This window comes from Mercenaria mercenaria, chromosome 8 (genome assembly GCF_021730395.1).
Source record: "Mercenaria mercenaria strain notata chromosome 8, MADL_Memer_1, whole genome shotgun sequence".
Taxonomy (NCBI): domain Eukaryota; kingdom Metazoa; phylum Mollusca; class Bivalvia; order Venerida; family Veneridae; genus Mercenaria; species Mercenaria mercenaria.
The window spans coordinates 10,144,767-10,163,957 of NC_069368.1; the positions used below are offsets into that span (position 1 = coordinate 10,144,767).

At 32.9% G+C, this 19,191-nt stretch overlaps 1 protein-coding gene across 2 annotated transcripts in view; it reads right to left on the reverse strand.

Annotated features, from left to right (window-relative positions):
• Positions 1–19,191, reverse strand: part of LOC123523074 (limbic system-associated membrane protein-like) — a 157,599-nt gene that overhangs the window by 96,237 nt on the left and 42,171 nt on the right. The window contains exon 1 of one of the 2 annotated variants that reach the window (XM_045300688.2): positions 8,908–9,113. The exons of the other annotated variant lie outside the window; for it this stretch is intronic. Coding sequence (XP_045156623.2) covers positions 8,908–8,959 — 52 coding nt within the window. The 5' untranslated portion in view covers positions 8,960–9,113. Of the gene's footprint in view, positions 1–8,907; positions 9,114–19,191 lie in introns of those variants that run through there. 2 annotated transcript variants of the gene reach the window in all.

A 19,191-nucleotide genomic window follows, 5' to 3' on the forward strand; every position in this document is an offset into this window, starting at 1 on the left:
GTGTACACTGAAAAACAAATTGTTTGTGCAACAAATACCACTCCAATTAACTGTATCCTGTCGATTTGCCATTTTCGGAATCGATAATAACTTAGGTTTTCCGTAAACCACATGACCGATTTTTGGTTTCACAACCTTTTTCATGTCGAATTAAATCTTAATTAAGAAAGAAATCAACTGTTGTTTGTAGCCACAGTTTTTCCTTATCAAATATGATAGATCACCCTGACGTCACGCATCAACACCTGTTTATCTGGTGGTGGGCACAAAAATAATTTACATTGTTTGTGTGTGGGATTAGAATTTTTAATTCTTAATAATTTCGTTCATTTTTAGATATTAAAAAATCCAAAAAGTTTCGAAATGCTAACAATATTCATGTTTCGTTATTAGCTCACCTGACCAAAGGTCTTTTGTCCGTCGTCCGTCTGTCCACAATTGAGCTTGTGTTCACGATAGCGCTTTCATTTCTTATTTGAATTGAACCAAACTTGCACATAACTTGTATCTCTATTAGATCTCGGTTCCTTTCGAAAACCAGCCATATTGCACGATGGGTCTTGGAGTTATGCTCCTTGAAATGGTTAAAATTGCAGATTTTAGCCTTGTGTTCACGATAGCGCTTTTATTTATTTTTGCATGTTCACCAAACTTGGTCAGAAGTTAGATTGGTGAAAGATCTTGGTTCCTTTCGAAAACCAGATGGGTCGGTTAATTTGGGCCCGAGTTTCGGGCTTTAAAATAGGGGGACCGTCCATATTTCGCTATCTTTGACATGCAATAGTGGCATCATTTCTTATTGGATTGTTACCAAAGTTGCCCAGGACTTGTATTTTATTAGCTCACCTGTCACATAGTGACAAGGTGAGCTTTTGTGATCGCGCAGTGTCCGTCGTCCGTGCTTCCGTGTGTAAACTTTTGCTTGTGACCACTCTGAGGCCATATTTTTCAATTTATTTTCATGACAATTGGTGAGAATGTTCACCTTGATAATATCTAGGTCAAATTTGAAACTGGGTCACATGCGGTCAAAAACTAGGTCAGTAGGTCTAAAAATAGGAAAACCTTGTGACCTCTCTAGAGGTCAAATTTTTCATGGGATCTGCATGAAAATTGGTCAGAATGTTTATCTTGATGATATCTAGGGCAAGTTTGAAACTGGGTCACGTCCGATCCAAAACTAGGTCAATAGGTCAAATAATAGAAAAACCTTGTGACCTCTGTAGAGGCCGTATTTTTTATGGGATCTGCATATAAATTGATCAGAATGTTCATCTTGAAAATATCTAGGTCAGGTTTGAAACTGGGTTAACTGTGGTCAAAAACTAGGTCAGAAGGTCAAATAATAGAAAATCCTTGTGACCTCTCTAGAGGTCATATTTTTCATGGGATCTGCATGGAAGTTGGTCAAAATGTTCATCTTGATGATATCTAGATCAAATTTGAAACTGGATTACATCCGGTTCAAAGCTAGGTCAGTAGGTCAAATAATTAAAAAACCTTGTAAGCTCTCTAGAGGTCACATTTTTTAAGAGATCTTTATGAAAATTGGTCAGAATATTCACTTTGATGATATGTAGATCAAGTTTGAAACTGGGTCACATGCGGTCAAAAACTAGGTCAGTAGGTCTAAAAATAGAAAAACATTTTGACCTCTCTAGAGGCCATATTTTTCAATGGATCTTCATGAAAATTGGTGAGAATGTTCACCTTGATAATATCTAGGCCAGATACGAAACTGGGTCAACTGCAGTCAAAAACTAGGTCAGTAGGTCAAATAATAGAAAATCCTTGTGACCTCTCTAGAGGTCATATTTTTCATGGGATCTGCATGAAAATGGTCAGAATGTTCATCTTGATAGTATCTAGGTCAAATTCGAAACTTGCTCAACTGCGGTCAAAAACTAGGTCATTAGGTCAAATAATAGAAAATCGTTGTGACCACTCTAGAGGCCATATTTTTCATGGGATCTGCGTGGAAATTGGTCAGAATGTTCATCTTGATGATATATACCTAGATCAAGTTTGAAACTGGGTCACATCCGTCCAAAATTAGGTCAGTAGGTCAAATAATAGAAAAACCTTGTGAGCTCTCTAGAGGTCATATTTTTCATGTGATCTGCATGAAAATTGGTCAGAATGTTCATCTTCATGATATCTAGGTCAAGTTTGAAACTGGGTCACATGCAGTCAAAAACTAGGTCAGTAGGTCAAATAATAGAAAAACCTTTTGACCACTCTAGAGGCCATATTTTTCACGGGATCTGTATGAAAGTTGGTCTGAATGTTCATCTTGATGATATCTAGGTCAAGTTTGAAACCGGGTCAACTGCGGTCAAAAACAAGGTCACTAGGTCTAAACATAGAAAAACGTTTTGACCTCTAGTTTGATCGTCTTGTCCTTAAGTGCAATGATAACTGGTGAGCGATATAGGGCCATTTTGGCCCTCTTGTTCAAATATCTTTTAAAAAAGGAATAACTGTTTTAAAAGTCATATGATTTAAATAGCGCCGTAGATGCCCTCAACTTTTAGGAAAACACCGTAAGTTATTTTACACTAACAACATCTTTCCATAAATGGCATTTTTCCCAATCTGAACAGTTATCACGCAGAAATTTTCACACTTTTGAGCAAGTCTCAATGAAACTTAGTCAGAATGTTACCTTTAATAAAACTTTTGATGAGTTCTTGATTGGGTCATCTTAGCTCTAAAACTAGGTCACCAGGTCAAATCAAAGGGAAAGCTTGTAAACACTCTAGAGGTCAAATGTTTGGCCCAATCTTAATGAAACTTGGTCAGAATGGAACCCTCAATAAAATCTTGCAAGAGTTTGACATTGGGTCATCTGGCGTCAAAATCTAGGTCACCAGTTTAAATTAAAGGAAAAGCTTGTTAACACTCCAGAGGTCACAATTTGGGCCCAATCTTAATGAAACTTGGCCAGTATGTAACCCTCAATAAAGTCTTTGAAAAGTTTGATATCAGGTTATCTTGGGTCAAAACCAGGTCACCATTTCAAATTAAAGGAAAAGCTTATTAACACTGTAGAGGCCACATCTATGACTATATCTTCATGAAACTTTGTCAGAATGTTGATCTTAAAGATCGTAAGGTCCAATTTGTATCTAGGTCATCTAGAATAAAAAAAAACTAGATCACCAGGTCAAATCAAAGGAAAAGCTAATTTACACTAAAGAGGCCACATTTATGAAGATATCTTAATGAAACTTGGTCAGAATATTAATTTTGATGATCTTTTTGTCAAGTGCAAATTTGGGTCAGGTGGGGGTAAAAACCCAGTGACTGGGTCAGATCAAAGGAAAAGCTTGTTGAGGCCACATTTATGACTGTATCTTCATGAAACTTGGTCGGAATGTTAATCTTGGTGATCTTTAGGTCAAGCTCGAACTTGGGTCATGTCGGGTTAAAAACTGGATCACCGGGTCAAATCAAAGGAAAAGCTAGTTTACACATTAGAGACCACATTTATGACCATATCTTAATGAAACTTGGTCAGAATGTTAATTTTGATAATCTTTAGGTCAATAGCTCAGGTGAGCGATACAGGGCCTTCATTGTCCTCTTGTTTATATTTTCTCTGACTCGATTAAAAAAATTAAATTTATATGACAGTAACCTAATATTCTCTATTTATTACATATTTGACGTTGCAGGAGTGTAATACAGCCATTAAATAAAAACGATACTACACTATTGTAATAAAGCTTTGACATTGACGTCATTTATAGTATAGGCGACATCGGTCAAATTGACTTGTTTATATAGCAGAAGAAAGTCGAATATTTGGTGTTTCAACAAGAAAGGCTAACATGTGATAAAAAGAATTCATCTTACATTTGTGACTATCCACGTTGAATTTATTAAACTCTTTGAATGTAATTGATAAAATGTAGTGTTTCACATTTTATTCTGCAATCTATCTTATATTTGGCATGAGTGTCATCGTCAGTCAGACGAAGTCTCTTGCGCAAACCACAGGTTCCTATCTCAATATTTGATTTTCATCTAAGAATGTTACAAAAACAGCTGAAATGCACCGCCCCATCAGTACTCTCAGTGCTTTGATTATATGTAACTATTTGCGTTCTTAGGGTGTCTGCAGTAAATCACTGCACTTTAGAAATGTTTATAGTAAATTATAAGCTCTGGGGAGGGGTTCAGTGAGAGAGACCGTCTAGTGGTAAAGGTATTGTCAGATCAATAGGAAGGTCGTTGGTTCAAACTATGCAAAGGTTAATCTATCATACAATATAAGTGCTTTTTTCAAGAAAGCGGAATTTAGACTGATTCTAAAACTTCAAATCTTTATCTAATTCAAATAAATTAGTGTTGAATATAGTATAAATTAATAATAAATACAACAATACATTTAGTTCACATTCCATTTTCTTTTGTTTTAAAGAAAGCGTTAGGATGATCGTACGCTTTAGCTTGAAGTCATTGTCTTGAAAAATATATAAATTATGTTTTTATCATAGGTTTTACATGAATTTAAATTAGATATTGAATTACAAGAAAAACACATAATAACCCCTTCTATAGCTGCTCTTTTAAATGCTTAATAATATGCATAGGGAAATCGAACTATCGGTACCCCATGTAAGTCTTAGTACTGTAAAATCGATTATATGAATTACAGTATGTACTACTACGTATATATGAACTTGTTTTTATAAAATACCCTTAATGAACCTCAAAATGTAAAGAATGTTTAAATAATATTTTGATATAATTAAATACTAAAATTAGTTTTGTTTACCCGAGTGATATAATATTCACACTTAAAAATAAAGTCATCCTGTAAATGAAATTTTTAAACAATTTTCCCCCTTTTAGGGCCTCATCTATGCCATTTGTTAGTGTCCCATATATCAAATGTAAATAAAATGTAACTAAATAAATATTATGTCAATAATAGCTACTTATTTTGGTTTTAAATTAACCATTTGGACATTGCTTTCAAAAATATATGATTAAAATATATAAAATATAGGTCCCTTTTTGGGGCCTCATTTTAAGCTAATTGGGGTTAGCGAACTGCGTGTCTCCTCCTTTTTTTTGGTTCAGCATACTTCAAAATAGTTACATACAAAGTTTGGTGCTTTCTTCACAAAAGGAAACATCTTTTTCCTATAACCTACTCACTATTAGAGGTTATATAGTTAATAAGATGCACGAAAAACTTGAAATATCTTTTCAAGAAATGAAAATTCTGAAAAATGTATTATCATTGGACGTTCTCAGTTATCATAGACGAAAATGTTCAACATATATGTTATGTACTTTTTATCTTTGTGTGCTTGTAAACCCCGGCGGGGTCACTTATCTTTATTCTACTATTGTAAATGTGAACTTGTCACATTTATATCGAATTAAGCAAAAGCGCTGTGATATAGAAATCATTGCTCCAAGTAAATACATAACCCTTTGGGAATGTTGACATTTCGCGTAAAGGAAGAGAAACATCTTTGTTTATCAACATAAACGACACAGCTACTCTGTTAATCCGATGTATGCTTTATGCGTTAAATATTCATTCAGAATAAAAATACATAGCTTGTTACTTTTATGCAGAAATGGATTAATTCTTACCAACTGTATACGTTCTTTTAAAGGTAGTCAATCACATAAGCGTTTCTTTTTAGTCAATATTATCAATATTCTATGGTTGCGCAACCAAGATAGGGAAATGCAGGCTACATAAATACAGTTTTTAAACTTGCATTTCTAATGAATTCAGATAAGTGTATTGTTGTTACTGCAAATATAATATAGTAGATCTGATATTTATATCATTCCTTAAGCAAGGTTTGTTTACCAAATTTATACTAATATGCTAAAATAATCTTGTTTAGGCAATAAGGATAGGAAAGTCAAAATTTGAAAACACCAGCAGTGAACATCTTACTAATTTTAAGCGCTTAGTAAACAAAGTTAGTGTCAGTGATCACAAGTTTCAAAAAAGTATTTTTCTGACCAAAGTCTGATTAACCACTATTAAGACAAGATTAAATTCAAACTTTCTTACAAAGAACAAAAACTTTTACATTTAATCAATATTACATATATCGGCATTCAGTTCTAACCTAGGCAAATCATCATGAAAAATAGATATATGTTCGGTAGAGCACATCAACCAAAACAACTTCTAAACTCCGAAAATGGTTGATATTTTGAACACGATTAGGTTTTATACCAAATAAGTGAAGCAGACAAAAACAGAAAAGAAGTGAATAACAATCATTTTATGTTTGCTTCGAAGTCAAAAACAAGAATAAAAAGTTGCTTATACCTCCAAAGCCTTAAGCAATGATTGGTTTGAATGTATTTCATCTGTTTTAATCATCGGAGTACTATTCCATAAGATGAAATATAGGAATTACAACTTATAATTTTGTATTTCATAGTTAGGTCCATATATTCTAATCACCGATTTTCTCAAAAAGAAATAAGTATTGAATAGTTAGAGCATAGTACCAAGATAAATTGGATGACGAAATAATAATTATAATGCTACATGTATAAAAGTCAAACAATCAGTAATTATGCAGTTAACAGTTTTTTTTATTACTTCATACACATGTAACCGATTACACAATTTTGTTGAATTCATTACCCCACAGGAAGGAAAACGTCTTCGTATATCAGTAAAATATAAAGCGGTAGAAACAGTATTCTGGTAAAATTTGGAATGTCAGCCAATGCCTGTATAAAAAGCAAACATCGTTAAAGAATTACCTCTATTGCAACAGCTGCAACTAAGAGCTCATAATAACTTTCAAAAGCACTTATGAGAATATCAAAGCAAAAAAGTAGTCATTTTCAGATAATGTGTTTACTTAAACATCATAGCAAAGCAAAAATCAAGTAAATTCAATAACATTGTTATAACGTTCAAAGAGCACCTCCGCGAGTTTTAAGACAAAAAAGAAATCTACTTTAGATAATGTGTTTGTTTAGACATTATATCACAGCAAAACCTTAAACATGTCTTTGGAAGCTTAAATCAAGGTAAAATTGCGCACAATTACCTACTCTGCTTCTGGTTTGATGAGAATTATTTCAATTGTTGGTGCATGATAATACTATTTTTCACACTTCTGTTTTTATTTCAAAGCCGTAGGGCAGAAGATTTGTGTCTATGTTCATTTTTTGTATTATGTTCAATAGTCGGACACATATGCGTTTATTGTTTATATTTCTGTTCGATTATCGCATACAAATAATAATTATTTTCATGTTACGTTTGTTCGAATGATAAAATCAAAATGTATTTTATTATCGACTTTGTTTTTAACTATATTTATATGTCCAATAATCGAAGACTTATTTGATACATAAATGTATGTATGCATTCAATAATCGAAGACATATTTGGTACAAACTTCTAAATGTGTGTTCAATAATCGAAAACTTATTTAGTGCATGTTACTATATGTGTTCGATAATCGAAGATATTTTTAATATATACTGCTAAATGTGTTCGATAATCGAAGGCATTTTTAAAACTTACTGCTAAATGTGTCCAATAATCGAAGACTTATTTGATACATTACTGTATATATGCGTTCAATAATCGAAGACATATTTGGTACAAACTTCTAAATGTGTGTTCAATAATCGAAGACTTATTTAGTGCATGTTACTGTATGTGTTCGATAATCGAAGGCATTTTTAATATATGCTGCTAAATGTGTTCGATCATCGAAGGCATTTTTAATACATACTGCTAATCGAAGACATATTTGAAAGACACTAATAAAATATGCGTCCGATAATTTATGTTCGATAATGATTGGTTGAACCACAACACTTTGCCTACGTCAACAATTAAAATGGCTGACTACGGTAAATCCTGGTGGAAAGCATTTCAGTCTTTAAAGAATGATTTGGAACAGCATCTCAAAACAGAATTTATCTTACATCTGTTTACATGTAGCAGTATGTATTAAATATGTCTTCGATTATTGGACACACATTTAGAAGTTTGTACCAAATATGTCTTCGTTAATGGGACAACTAAATATATTTAAAAACAATGTCTGTGCGATAATCAAATACATTTTGTTTTTATCATCGAACAAACGTAACAAGTAAATAATTATTTGTATGCTATAATCGAACAGAAATATAAATAACTAAACGCAGGATCTTTCTATACATTTTATTTAAAAATTCTCACATGTTCCTTTGCAAACATGAATTAATTCTGTCACTAGTCCCGACCAATTTGTGTTTGAGTACCTTATGAAATAAAATATGCATAGCGTATTTGTTCAGAAAGCACATATCCAGCGGAGCTATGCAAATTATAGAGCAATTATATGCTGTCCGTAACCATTGCTTTTTAACCTGTAGGATACTGTGTCACTTTTAGATCGTCTTCTGCCATTTCCAGTTCCACGCTTCACGTCTCAAGTTAAAAACTACTACGTTGCACTGAGCAAGTCAAACTTACAGGGTTTATATAAAATGACCTTTTATCGTTAACAGTTTGTCGCAGTCATATTCTACATTTTGCTAACATAATGTTAGAAAATTTTCAACGGATGACACAAATAAATATAGTCAAAGCTAACATGTGGATGACCCGAATATTCTTCAGCATATACAGGTGCGACAATCATTGCATACTTTGTTCTTAATTTCAACAATTATAAACAATACAATTATATAAAATATAACATAAATACAGTAATTAGTAAATATACATAGTACATATTTTTGTAAACAAGTTGAACATACGTATTTAATGTAACACGTCTTCCCGAGTCATTGGAAATAACAATAGTATCTAGGCAACATATATTGTATTTCATATACTCGAGCAAAAACAGTGTTTCACAGTTCTATAATATCGTCTAAATATATAAAATATTTTACCTGAGCTGAGGGTAATCACAATTAGGGTTGTTAATAAAACTTTTATTGCCATTGTTCCTTTTTAAATTATGCAGCATTTCTCCAACAATTCGAGAATATGTAAGAAGTGTCGCTGTCTATAAAAAATGTTATCGTTACATCACTCCTTTAAGTCAATACATTTGAATCAAATATAGGTTGTTTCGTTATTTGTAATACAACATATAAACAGAAATATCCAGCTGAAATGTGCACGTAAAGTTAATATTCATTTAAAGATTCAACCAATAACGTGAAAGTGTTGAAAAAGTGTGCAACATTCAGCAGCATAGAAGCATCGCCTTGAAATAAATGCCAATATAAGCATAATGCATCCTAAGGTATAAATGGCATGCTATTGAAAAAAACTTCCTTGCTTGCAATTCTGAACTTATGTACATGAAGAACAATTATCGCTTACAAATGTGACAAAGTAACTATGAAAAGGTGGAAAATAGCTTGTATGAAACCACTATACTTCTCTTTCCTTATTACATATGGAAAGTAGTCTTAGTCCTTCACTTGGGATTACAGTGTAAGGTGTGAACATTTCTTAATATATAACTACTTTGTGTAAGGGCGGATTTAAATGAGTAGGAAAGGAAAGTTTTGCTCAATTTCCATAGCAATTACATTGTATAATAACTTTGTATAAACGAAGAAGAAGTTAGTAAATCCGAGGATGGAACACAAAGTTCATTTCCACCTTACTAAGAGGATGGAAAATATGTTAATTTAATAATGTGACCTTGTATATGTCAGGTAGAAAACAAAAATCGCAGATATTTCGAATATATTCCTTATTGTATTATTACTGTAATATTTCCACGAATCAATTTAATTTTAAACTTATGCAATAACCAAAACCTATTCCTTTTTAGATAATTTTTACATATAGCTAAAAGGTGCCTGACATTTAGCCATTGCATAAATTTTATTGTTCGACATTTTGTATTGTGACATAAGAAGTTGTAAATGGAAACAAATTCGTACTATAGGTTCTCCTATTGCTTGTGGCATTATTATATTTTTGTAGTTAGCACAAGGGTCATAACTAATAATTATAACGTCGTCAGTGGTGATGTTGACGTCATAACGTTTTATACGGTTCCGTTTTATTTTATCATTCGTAGCGTAACGTCATGCATCTGTCGTGAGAAAACCTTTTCCCTTTCAATGAAGAACATACTGTAAGCATCAAAGTACAACATTACTGTAAAGGCTTTTGATTTTTATCCAGCTTCATGTTGAAAATAAAAACTGGAGTAACTGAACGTACTAGCCTGTAAAGGCTGAAATTGGTTATGTCAGTAGATGCTGGAAGATCCCATGAAAACCAGTATTTCGGCAAACGCCGTCTAAGAACGAATTCTTGACCTGGACTATCCCATGCCGCGTGATTTTAGTTTGCAAATCAGATTACTTGATAACACATTATAGATAATTTATCAAAATGAAAGATTTAGCAACACTCTGCCTGACTGGACGAGAGTGTCAGAGTGTCTTTTTTCACTCTGCCGATTGTGCAACGTTGAGTGAAATGTCAGACAAAGCGTTTATCCTTAATGGCGCTGTTTACAGTTTTAAAGTAAGTTTCGCTCTGTATATTTAGCAAGAATATTGATATCATCTAAAAATGATAAGTATACCTGTTCAAATATCAACAGATATCAATTTACCGTGAGAGCTGAATACGGTCTGCGTATCACATGAATAAGGGTGTGATTAGCCGATCGATTAAAGTCTTACAGGTAAAGAAGTGTTTAAATTGTTTAAGTGTCGTGTTTAGTTTTGCTATTGGCAAAATGTTAGAAAGATGATAGAATAACACAAATGATGTGAAAACCTCATAAACTTCTTGTCTTATTACAATTCGCCGACCATCCTTTTTAAAGATATTTCTTGTTTCTATGTATTTGATATAAGATATGGTGTCTGAAATTATTTTCCTTCGTACTACAAACGTTACTTTGAGTTTCTCATATGTTAATCAGTTTCAAACAGCCAAAACTGCACGAGATATTTATGTCAATCACTACTTTAATATACTCCTGATTCTATCATATACAGGGAGTTATCGCAGCGACATATTGGCACGTTCTTACATTCTCAATAGCAATGAAAGTAGTATTAGGAAAATGTAGTGTCAGAAGGAATGCCAATGATACCAGAAATGAGATGATAAGGATAAGGCGTAGGCTTAATAAACAGTTAGACATATGTCCATTTGATAGAGACAAAACAATACATACATGTATCATTTGACAAACTGAATCAATTTTTGACGACAATTAACTTTGATGAAAAACATAGCCAGATTTTTCAAAATCTGCAGTTTTCACGGTAGACGACGGATATATTTGGTGACAAGCACATCCATAGTTTTCAAAATCTTTTTTGATAATTGATTGTTTTCCCGCCGGAGACCATTTTACAGGAAAGTGAACTTACTGTGTAAGCAATCAACGATATAACTTATCTCTTCATGTCTTTCATCTTTCAGTTGTTTTATATGTATAAACATACATTTGTCTCTTTATTATCAATTCATTTTTGAAATATGCATATATGTATATTTCTGTAAAGAAAAGAGGTGTTTATCTACAGAATTTGATTAAAGCGTTAAATGAATTATATATGTTGTCCATTTTTGACAAGAGGCTTCGGTGGTTTATTATTTTCTCCTTTTTTCACAAGTGCCGACAATTACAGGCCTATAATGGTAGCAAATTAAATTTCCCGCCAACTGTATTACGATATCAAATTATATATATCCCGACAGTTAATCAAACGATTGAGAGAGAAAACTTAAGTAAAACAGTCAGTCTGTAACAGTAATTCATCACTAAAATAGTTCAAAGGAGACTGGCCTATCTGAGAGTTATTGTTCTTATGCATTAATACATGTTATTCATATTATCAACGTAATAAACCGTTTGCTGTCGAATAATAGCACTTGGCACGTCCATTAATTACAAGTTGGTGTGTATAAATCTATTTTAAAAAATCGTAGGGTTTAAGTTTTAAAGTAACTGAATTTTGATACCCAGATATTGCACTTTGCCTCATGTTTGGTACCAAAAAAAGTTATTTCACCGCTGTCAGACTGATTTGAAAGCATCGAAGTAATTTGTTTAAAGCAAGGTTTTGATAACTGTGTTTGTCATTTGAGCAGTTTGACATGAAAACCAAACAAAAGAAATAATTTTAAAAATCAGCAAACAAGCAAAGTATAAGACACCTTTCCGCATGTAAATACGTTTCAGTACGTAAAATGAAAGGTTTCTATGTTCCAAACTGAACTTTGCTTTTAATTTGCAACTTCTTATAATAATAACAGTAATTGTCAAATATTATTGATAATGTACAACACTAAATTTTATATGATTAGTTTGATGGCAGACTGCAATATTATTCTTGTAGGCTTACTTAACAAGAGTAAAGACATTCATAATTAACAAACTTTTAAATATCACGCTGATAGACTAGAAGAAATTATAGTAATATGTGTCTGTTGAACCCCAACGGGGCCACTTATCTTTATTCTACTTGTATCAATATAATCTTGTTACTTTCATATCGAATAAAACTAAACTGCAGTAAAACAGAAAATATTGCTTCAAGTAAATACATATCCCTGTTGGAACGTTATATTTCAAGAAAGACGATATATTTTGTGATGTGACAGGCGACACTTTCTTTTTGTTAGAGGTCCAATATCTATTTTTCTTATACAGGACAAGTAAACCTGTAAAGTGTCTGACTATAAAATACATTAATCATTTATGTTTTCATTTTGTTATTAACTGTTGAATATACAAAAGCGAGTTTTTTCGTCCTCTAGAATAAGCTATGCATGCCTTCCGTCAGTTTTTCATATGAAGTAATCAAGGAAATAATTACATGATTTTTGTACGATTAAGGTGTAGTTAAGTTTTTCTTTTCAACAAAATGTATTATCATTACATTTAAATGATTCTGACAAGTTAAACAAATATAAATTTAAACTAGAATAAACTTTTTTCGTAAGTGTCAGCCAATCAATGTCCAATTAAATCGAAGTGACTTCACCGCGCTTCTAGTCTTTTCACACTATGCACGATGGGCGGTTATACGTCGTCCGTAATAATTTTACGAGGGCGCAACCCGAGTGAAATTATTTGTACGACGTATTACCGCCCGAGTGTATAGTGTTAACACACGGTTTTGCTATAAACTATTTCAATTCTAATAAGCCCTTAATCTAAAACAGTAGATAAAATATAACAGCGCTCTTTCTTGGTCGCAACAAAAACTTTGACGTCACCGCACGTTAACGTGACGTCATTCTAGCGTAAGCGTGTTTTAACAGAGACAAACATATTAGAATGCATTGTATACAACATTTTGAGGAATGCTTTTGATGCTCTGGTGAAAATGTGTGTAATTAAACATCAGACAAACCTTATTACTGCATACGCAAACACTTTCTGCCAAATGAGTTAGGCAATTTGTGCTCTTTGATGCAATTAGGTCCCATTGAATGTGCATGATTGTTTTATTTCGCTGCAGTTCTGATGTCATTGAAACAGGTTTTGTCCAGACAAATGAAATTAAATAATGAATATTTCCAATCTGTAGAGCAAGATATGGGATTGTTTCAATGCTAGTATGTAAAATGTAAACGAAATTAGACGAAGATTTATTGGAAAATATCTGTCACATAAAACCAACTAAAATCGATATTTTGGAATATAATATAAGAATGAAATAAAGGTGTACAAACTAATATAGATATGATATATTTGTGTAGAATATGTAAGTATTTAGTTGAAACATTTCGAAATAAATTGAAAACTTCTGCCATTATTAAGAGCGATAACTTCACGAGAGTAATTAAAAGTTAAAATGGATTCGTTCAACAAAAGTAGTACAATGTTAATGCAATGAATTGTGAATATTGTTATAGCATTGAGACAAATTCGAATGCCTTAACAAATTGGATATTCATGCTCTCGAATGAGCTGAGTAGTTAAAATACGACAAAAGATGCAATATCTTAATTAACAGGGTTCGATATTGTCACTATCAAACAATAATCGTAAACTTTACATGGGGCGTAGGAATATCTATATAATAGGTTCGTTCTCAGTTTGCAAAGGTAGCACGACCTTACTTATTGCCAGGACCAATACTGTGGTTGGTCAGTTAATTTATAGGTTGGAGTAATTATATATGTGTGACAAGTTACCCTGCCATAGAGTTATTCAGCTTAACTCGAGTTCAGGATCTCAACCGCAGAGCTTGTAGGTAGCATATCGATGCAATTTAATGATTGGGTCGTAACAACGTGCTGTTGTGTTACACCGTAGACAGTAATACAAACATAACCAGCTTATAACAATTGAAGAATGCACCGATATACAAACTTACATTGTTTCTGTTGTGAAATTGGTAGAGAACACGAATAAAATGAATCATTGTTGTATTTAAACTGAAATAATAGTCAAACACCCTAAGCATTTCAACAGTAACTGTTAAGCTTATACAAATAGCACTTAAAGTCTTAGAAAGGAATATTTATAACATAATATGAGCCGCGGCATGAGAAAACCAACATAGTGGGTTTGCGACCAGCATGGATCCAGACCAGTCTGCGCATCCGCGCAGTCTGGTTAGGATCCATGCTGTTCGCTTTCAGATCCTATTGCAATTAGAGAAACTGTTAGCGAACAGCACGGATCCTGACCAGACTGCGCGGATGCGCAGGCTGGTCTGGATCCATGCTGGTCGCAAACCCACTATGTTGGTTTTCTCATGGCACGGCTCATATGTTCGTCCCTTTATTCTAACGGCAGAACGTCCGTGACTTTATATCAAGTTAAAAGTGTATAATTCCAAAATCTATGAATTCAAATAAGTTCATTGGTTTGGCCGAGTCGTTCACCATCGATTAACCGATGAACCCTTTCACATCATTTTTACATGTACGTGTTTCAGCGTTGTATCAGTGACACAACCGTTATTATAAATGAAACGATAGACGTAGAGGTGTGAGTTTTAAAATTTGTAAAAACGAGCGACAGTTCTAGGTGTTGTACAATATAATAAAAACTTCAATTGTCAATAATTAATTAAAAAGTGCCGCCTTTATAAAAGCTACAACATCATGAAAGAACAAATTAAGATCATTTTATATCACGCATTGGTATCAGCACGGCGCCAATATTTCACTGACGCAACAGTTTGGTGGATTTTAATTCGTTATCAGTAATTCGGTAGCGAAGAAATTAACAACACTAGTCCTGCATTAAACAGAATATTACACGTTTGAGACACTTTTGTCAAGAAGCGTGGTCACCACAGAACATAATCTGAAAAAAAGGATTCAGGAAAATTTTCTGATTTCGCTAATCCTTGTAGACATGTTGTCTCATGAGATAGCGGAAAAATATCAGCTTTCAGCGACAATTTTGAATAACAAATTGTTAACACTAAATCTGTAGATTCATCAGTTGACTTCAAGTTGTAAAAGAACCAGGTGGTCGATTCAAAATTCTATTGAGTACACTTGATAAAAGTGTTTTTCAATTCATTCTTAACAAATAAGTGTACAATCATGAAATACAATAATCAATAGTTCCATGTGAAAATGGCAAGAAGTGGCGCTTGTACCAAAGTAACATATCTTTAAAGACGGACGTTTATGGTAGAGCTGCTTTCAGTTACATGCTATAATCTGAAAAGAACACTTTATAAAGATCTTAAGATATAATATTAAGTCAACTCGGGGGAATAAATGTAAATAACTCTTGTATGAAAACATCAACATACTCAAATATTTGTCTTGTAACCTGTAGGACGAAATTTAATTACATCAGTTTGGCTGTGTTTGATACTATAAACCACAAACCGTTCCTTAAAAAATAGTTCCATGGCCGTTCCATTTGATAAAACAACAATTGTCTGTTAAGCAGATGACTGGTATTGAATTCTGTGGAACTGTCCTCATTACAAAACTTGCGGCACTTAGAAGGAAAGAAATTCATTTATTCCAAATGATAAAGATATTATCTGAGATTATTTCTTTGCAGCTTGCATTATTCAATGCTGTGTTTTTTAATTTTGTAACATCTAAATGTACTGAACGGGGACAAACATTTATATAAAATGTTATTGCTGTATTTCATATATTTCTTCTGTATCATACTGCAAACTCGCATGGTTTTTCTAATACTAGCATACTTCAACTCATCCAATCTCAACAGCAGAAAAGTTGTATTAGGAAACTGTAGAACATCATATGATCGAATGAAAAGTAAATATTGTTTTGTGAAATTGTTACGTTGTTTTTTTACTCTTAAAACATATAACTGGAACAGCTATGTTGACAACTGAATTTATTTCTTGAATACTGCATGTATCACATTTATTAACGAAGTGTCTCATGTATGACAATAACATAATCTGACTGAAGTTTTAAACTAAATATACAGTCGAAACTGTCTTAGCGGCCTCCTGCATCAATTTATACATCAATGTTTATGCTTTAAAGTTGGCGTTTGCAATATGACTTCTTCTCGGCGATATATGACCATTTTGTGTCGATTCGCCGTACAACCCAACTCACTCACTCACTCACCTGCATTAAGCAGCCACTTGTCGCAGGCAGCAAGTCAGCGTACATCTCAAATTGACATTATGTTCTAATTTTGACTCGCATTAAGCAGCCACCTGTATTAAGCAGCTTATCTGTGTAGCTCTTTTTGGCTGGCTACTGAATACAGGTTTGACTGTAGATGTTATCAAATGTTAATGATGAAGTAATAAGAATTTGGTATGTTGATCATTTCATTTCTAGACAGTAGGCTTGGGCGGTCTGTTAGCTTCTCATTATAACACCATGTTATGTAAGTGAATTTAGCACCATCTAATTAAGATCCACGCTAACTTTATTATAATAACAAACTATAAAAATCGCATTCCGCCAGATGATCAAAGAACTGGTAAAATAGAAAAAGTAGGTAATGCACGTTTTGTATAAGTGTTTCATTATTAAGCACCTCAATGGAGTCTGTCTACTTATAAGTCTCATATTTGATAGTTACTGATCTTGACAGGTATACACACATATTACAAAGATATAATATAATACATTGATAATTTACTATATGTAAACTCTTTATCAAGTTCGTTTAGGAGAAGTACCTATTTATCTGAAAGAAACAAAGTCGGGCCATGTTAACAATCTTATTTCAATCGACTTAAACTATGTTATGCCTGTATCCTGCTTACCTAATTCGACCCAAGTATATGAAAACTGATTTGCAAAACTTTGTAACTATCAGTGAAAGCAATACCTACAGCTGTCAAACTACAAGAAAGCATCAATTTTGTTTCTTGAAAACCAGATGTGATTACATTATGAATAAGTCAGCGTCAATTAAAACCAGGCATAACAAAGCCGTAAACTAACAATCTATGCTTTACTTGTTTGCAGACTGCAAGAAAGAAAATAGTAATTTAACATATTACTTAAAATAGGAACGAAAAAGGTGTCCCTGCCAGTTAGTAAGTTCATATTGAAATAACACGTGACTGAAATTGAAATTTGAGCCCCTTTCACCAATTGAATACGTGTGAAAACTAGATATAATTCAACGATGATGAGGAGTATACTCACAGACTGAATATGTCTTTGTCACAAAACTGTTCCAGTCGGATAGAGAATAAATGTGAACTTACTTTGCATTACAATAGAACATGCATTTATAACGCTGTGGTAGTATGACTATTCTACGCATGAGAGTATGAGAGGTCTTTTGTTCAAGTCCCGGTCTGAACTTAAATACTGTTTGTCTGTAAAATATTATTTACAAGGAATCGAACTGCTCCATTGCTCTATATACATTGCGAACAGTATTTTAGAACATTGTTACGTTACTCAAATCACTCTGGAACAGAAAGTGAATTACATCCAATAGAAAACATCCAATAGATTATGTCACAAAATTTGCATTCATACGACAATTTTGATTGCTCATAACTATGACTTTTTTGTTTACAAATCAAGTATTAAAAATGTACATATTTTTGACAAATATTTGGATGTGTGCATGTACTTCAAATCTCGTAACTTCATATCTATGTTTTAAAAAAATAAGGTACTGTCCCTACGTTACCATTTTATCAAATGTTATTGACAAAATTCTTCACTGTAAATACATAGCAGTTCTTTTTCGCATCAGACAGGAAATATTGATATTTGCTTGCTCCTTCTTTGTCTGCTGTTCCCCGGCGGGGTCACTTATATTTATTCCACTAGTGTTAATGTAATCTTGTCACAGTTATATCAAATTAAACGAACACCCGTCGATAAAGAAATCATTGCTTCCTACATGGCCATGTGGGAGTGTTTTATTAGAAGGAAGAAAATTTAATATGTGACACGACAGTCGTTCCGTTCTTCATGTTAGGGTTTTAATATTTATCTTCTAAAATAGGAGCGCAAAGATTCTTGGGAGGTATATAATATGTAGTATTTGGCTATAAAACTGTTTTTGTTCTAATTTGTAGTTACTTACAAAAGCGACTTTTTATTTCTACACTAGCAGATCGGTTTTATTTTTATCAGGCACTAATTGGCTATAATTGTTATTTGACATTTAAAACCCATAAAAATATAATTTTGTTTGCGTCCACACTTGGCAAAGAAATGTGGTTTAAATATATACATGCAATGTTAGAAGTAAATAAATATTTTCCAATAAGCAAAAAAGGTTACAAAGAAGGAGGCTGACAGAAACAAGAAGGAGTCATCAATGTTCAAACTTCCGTGTTCATCTAAGAATTTCTGTTAATTCCGTCTATAGTCCATTTTGGGCATCAGCATGACTCCATATCACAATTTAATGCATTTGTTTCATCAACACTCCAATTACTTTTGCCAGCCATGGCATCAATTGTTTGATTCAAAAGAGAAACACATGGTATTCTTCGGCCAAAATGTAAGATCTAGGGATTTGGGATTGTAAAACCAGTTATAACTCTCATTTGCGTTCCCACTTGTAAAATAATGTAGTATTACTTTTTAATATAGTATTAAAACCACCTCCCGAGGTAGTTTTAATGCTATATTACAGAACCCACTTGACCTTTACATAATACGAGTTTAAAAAATAAACCCAAGTTAATATAGGATTAAGAACGTAGTCTGAACGCAGTATTATAAGTATCTGAAGCGCATTAATCTGTTCCTCCAATAAGAGAAATACTGTTGACTGAAAC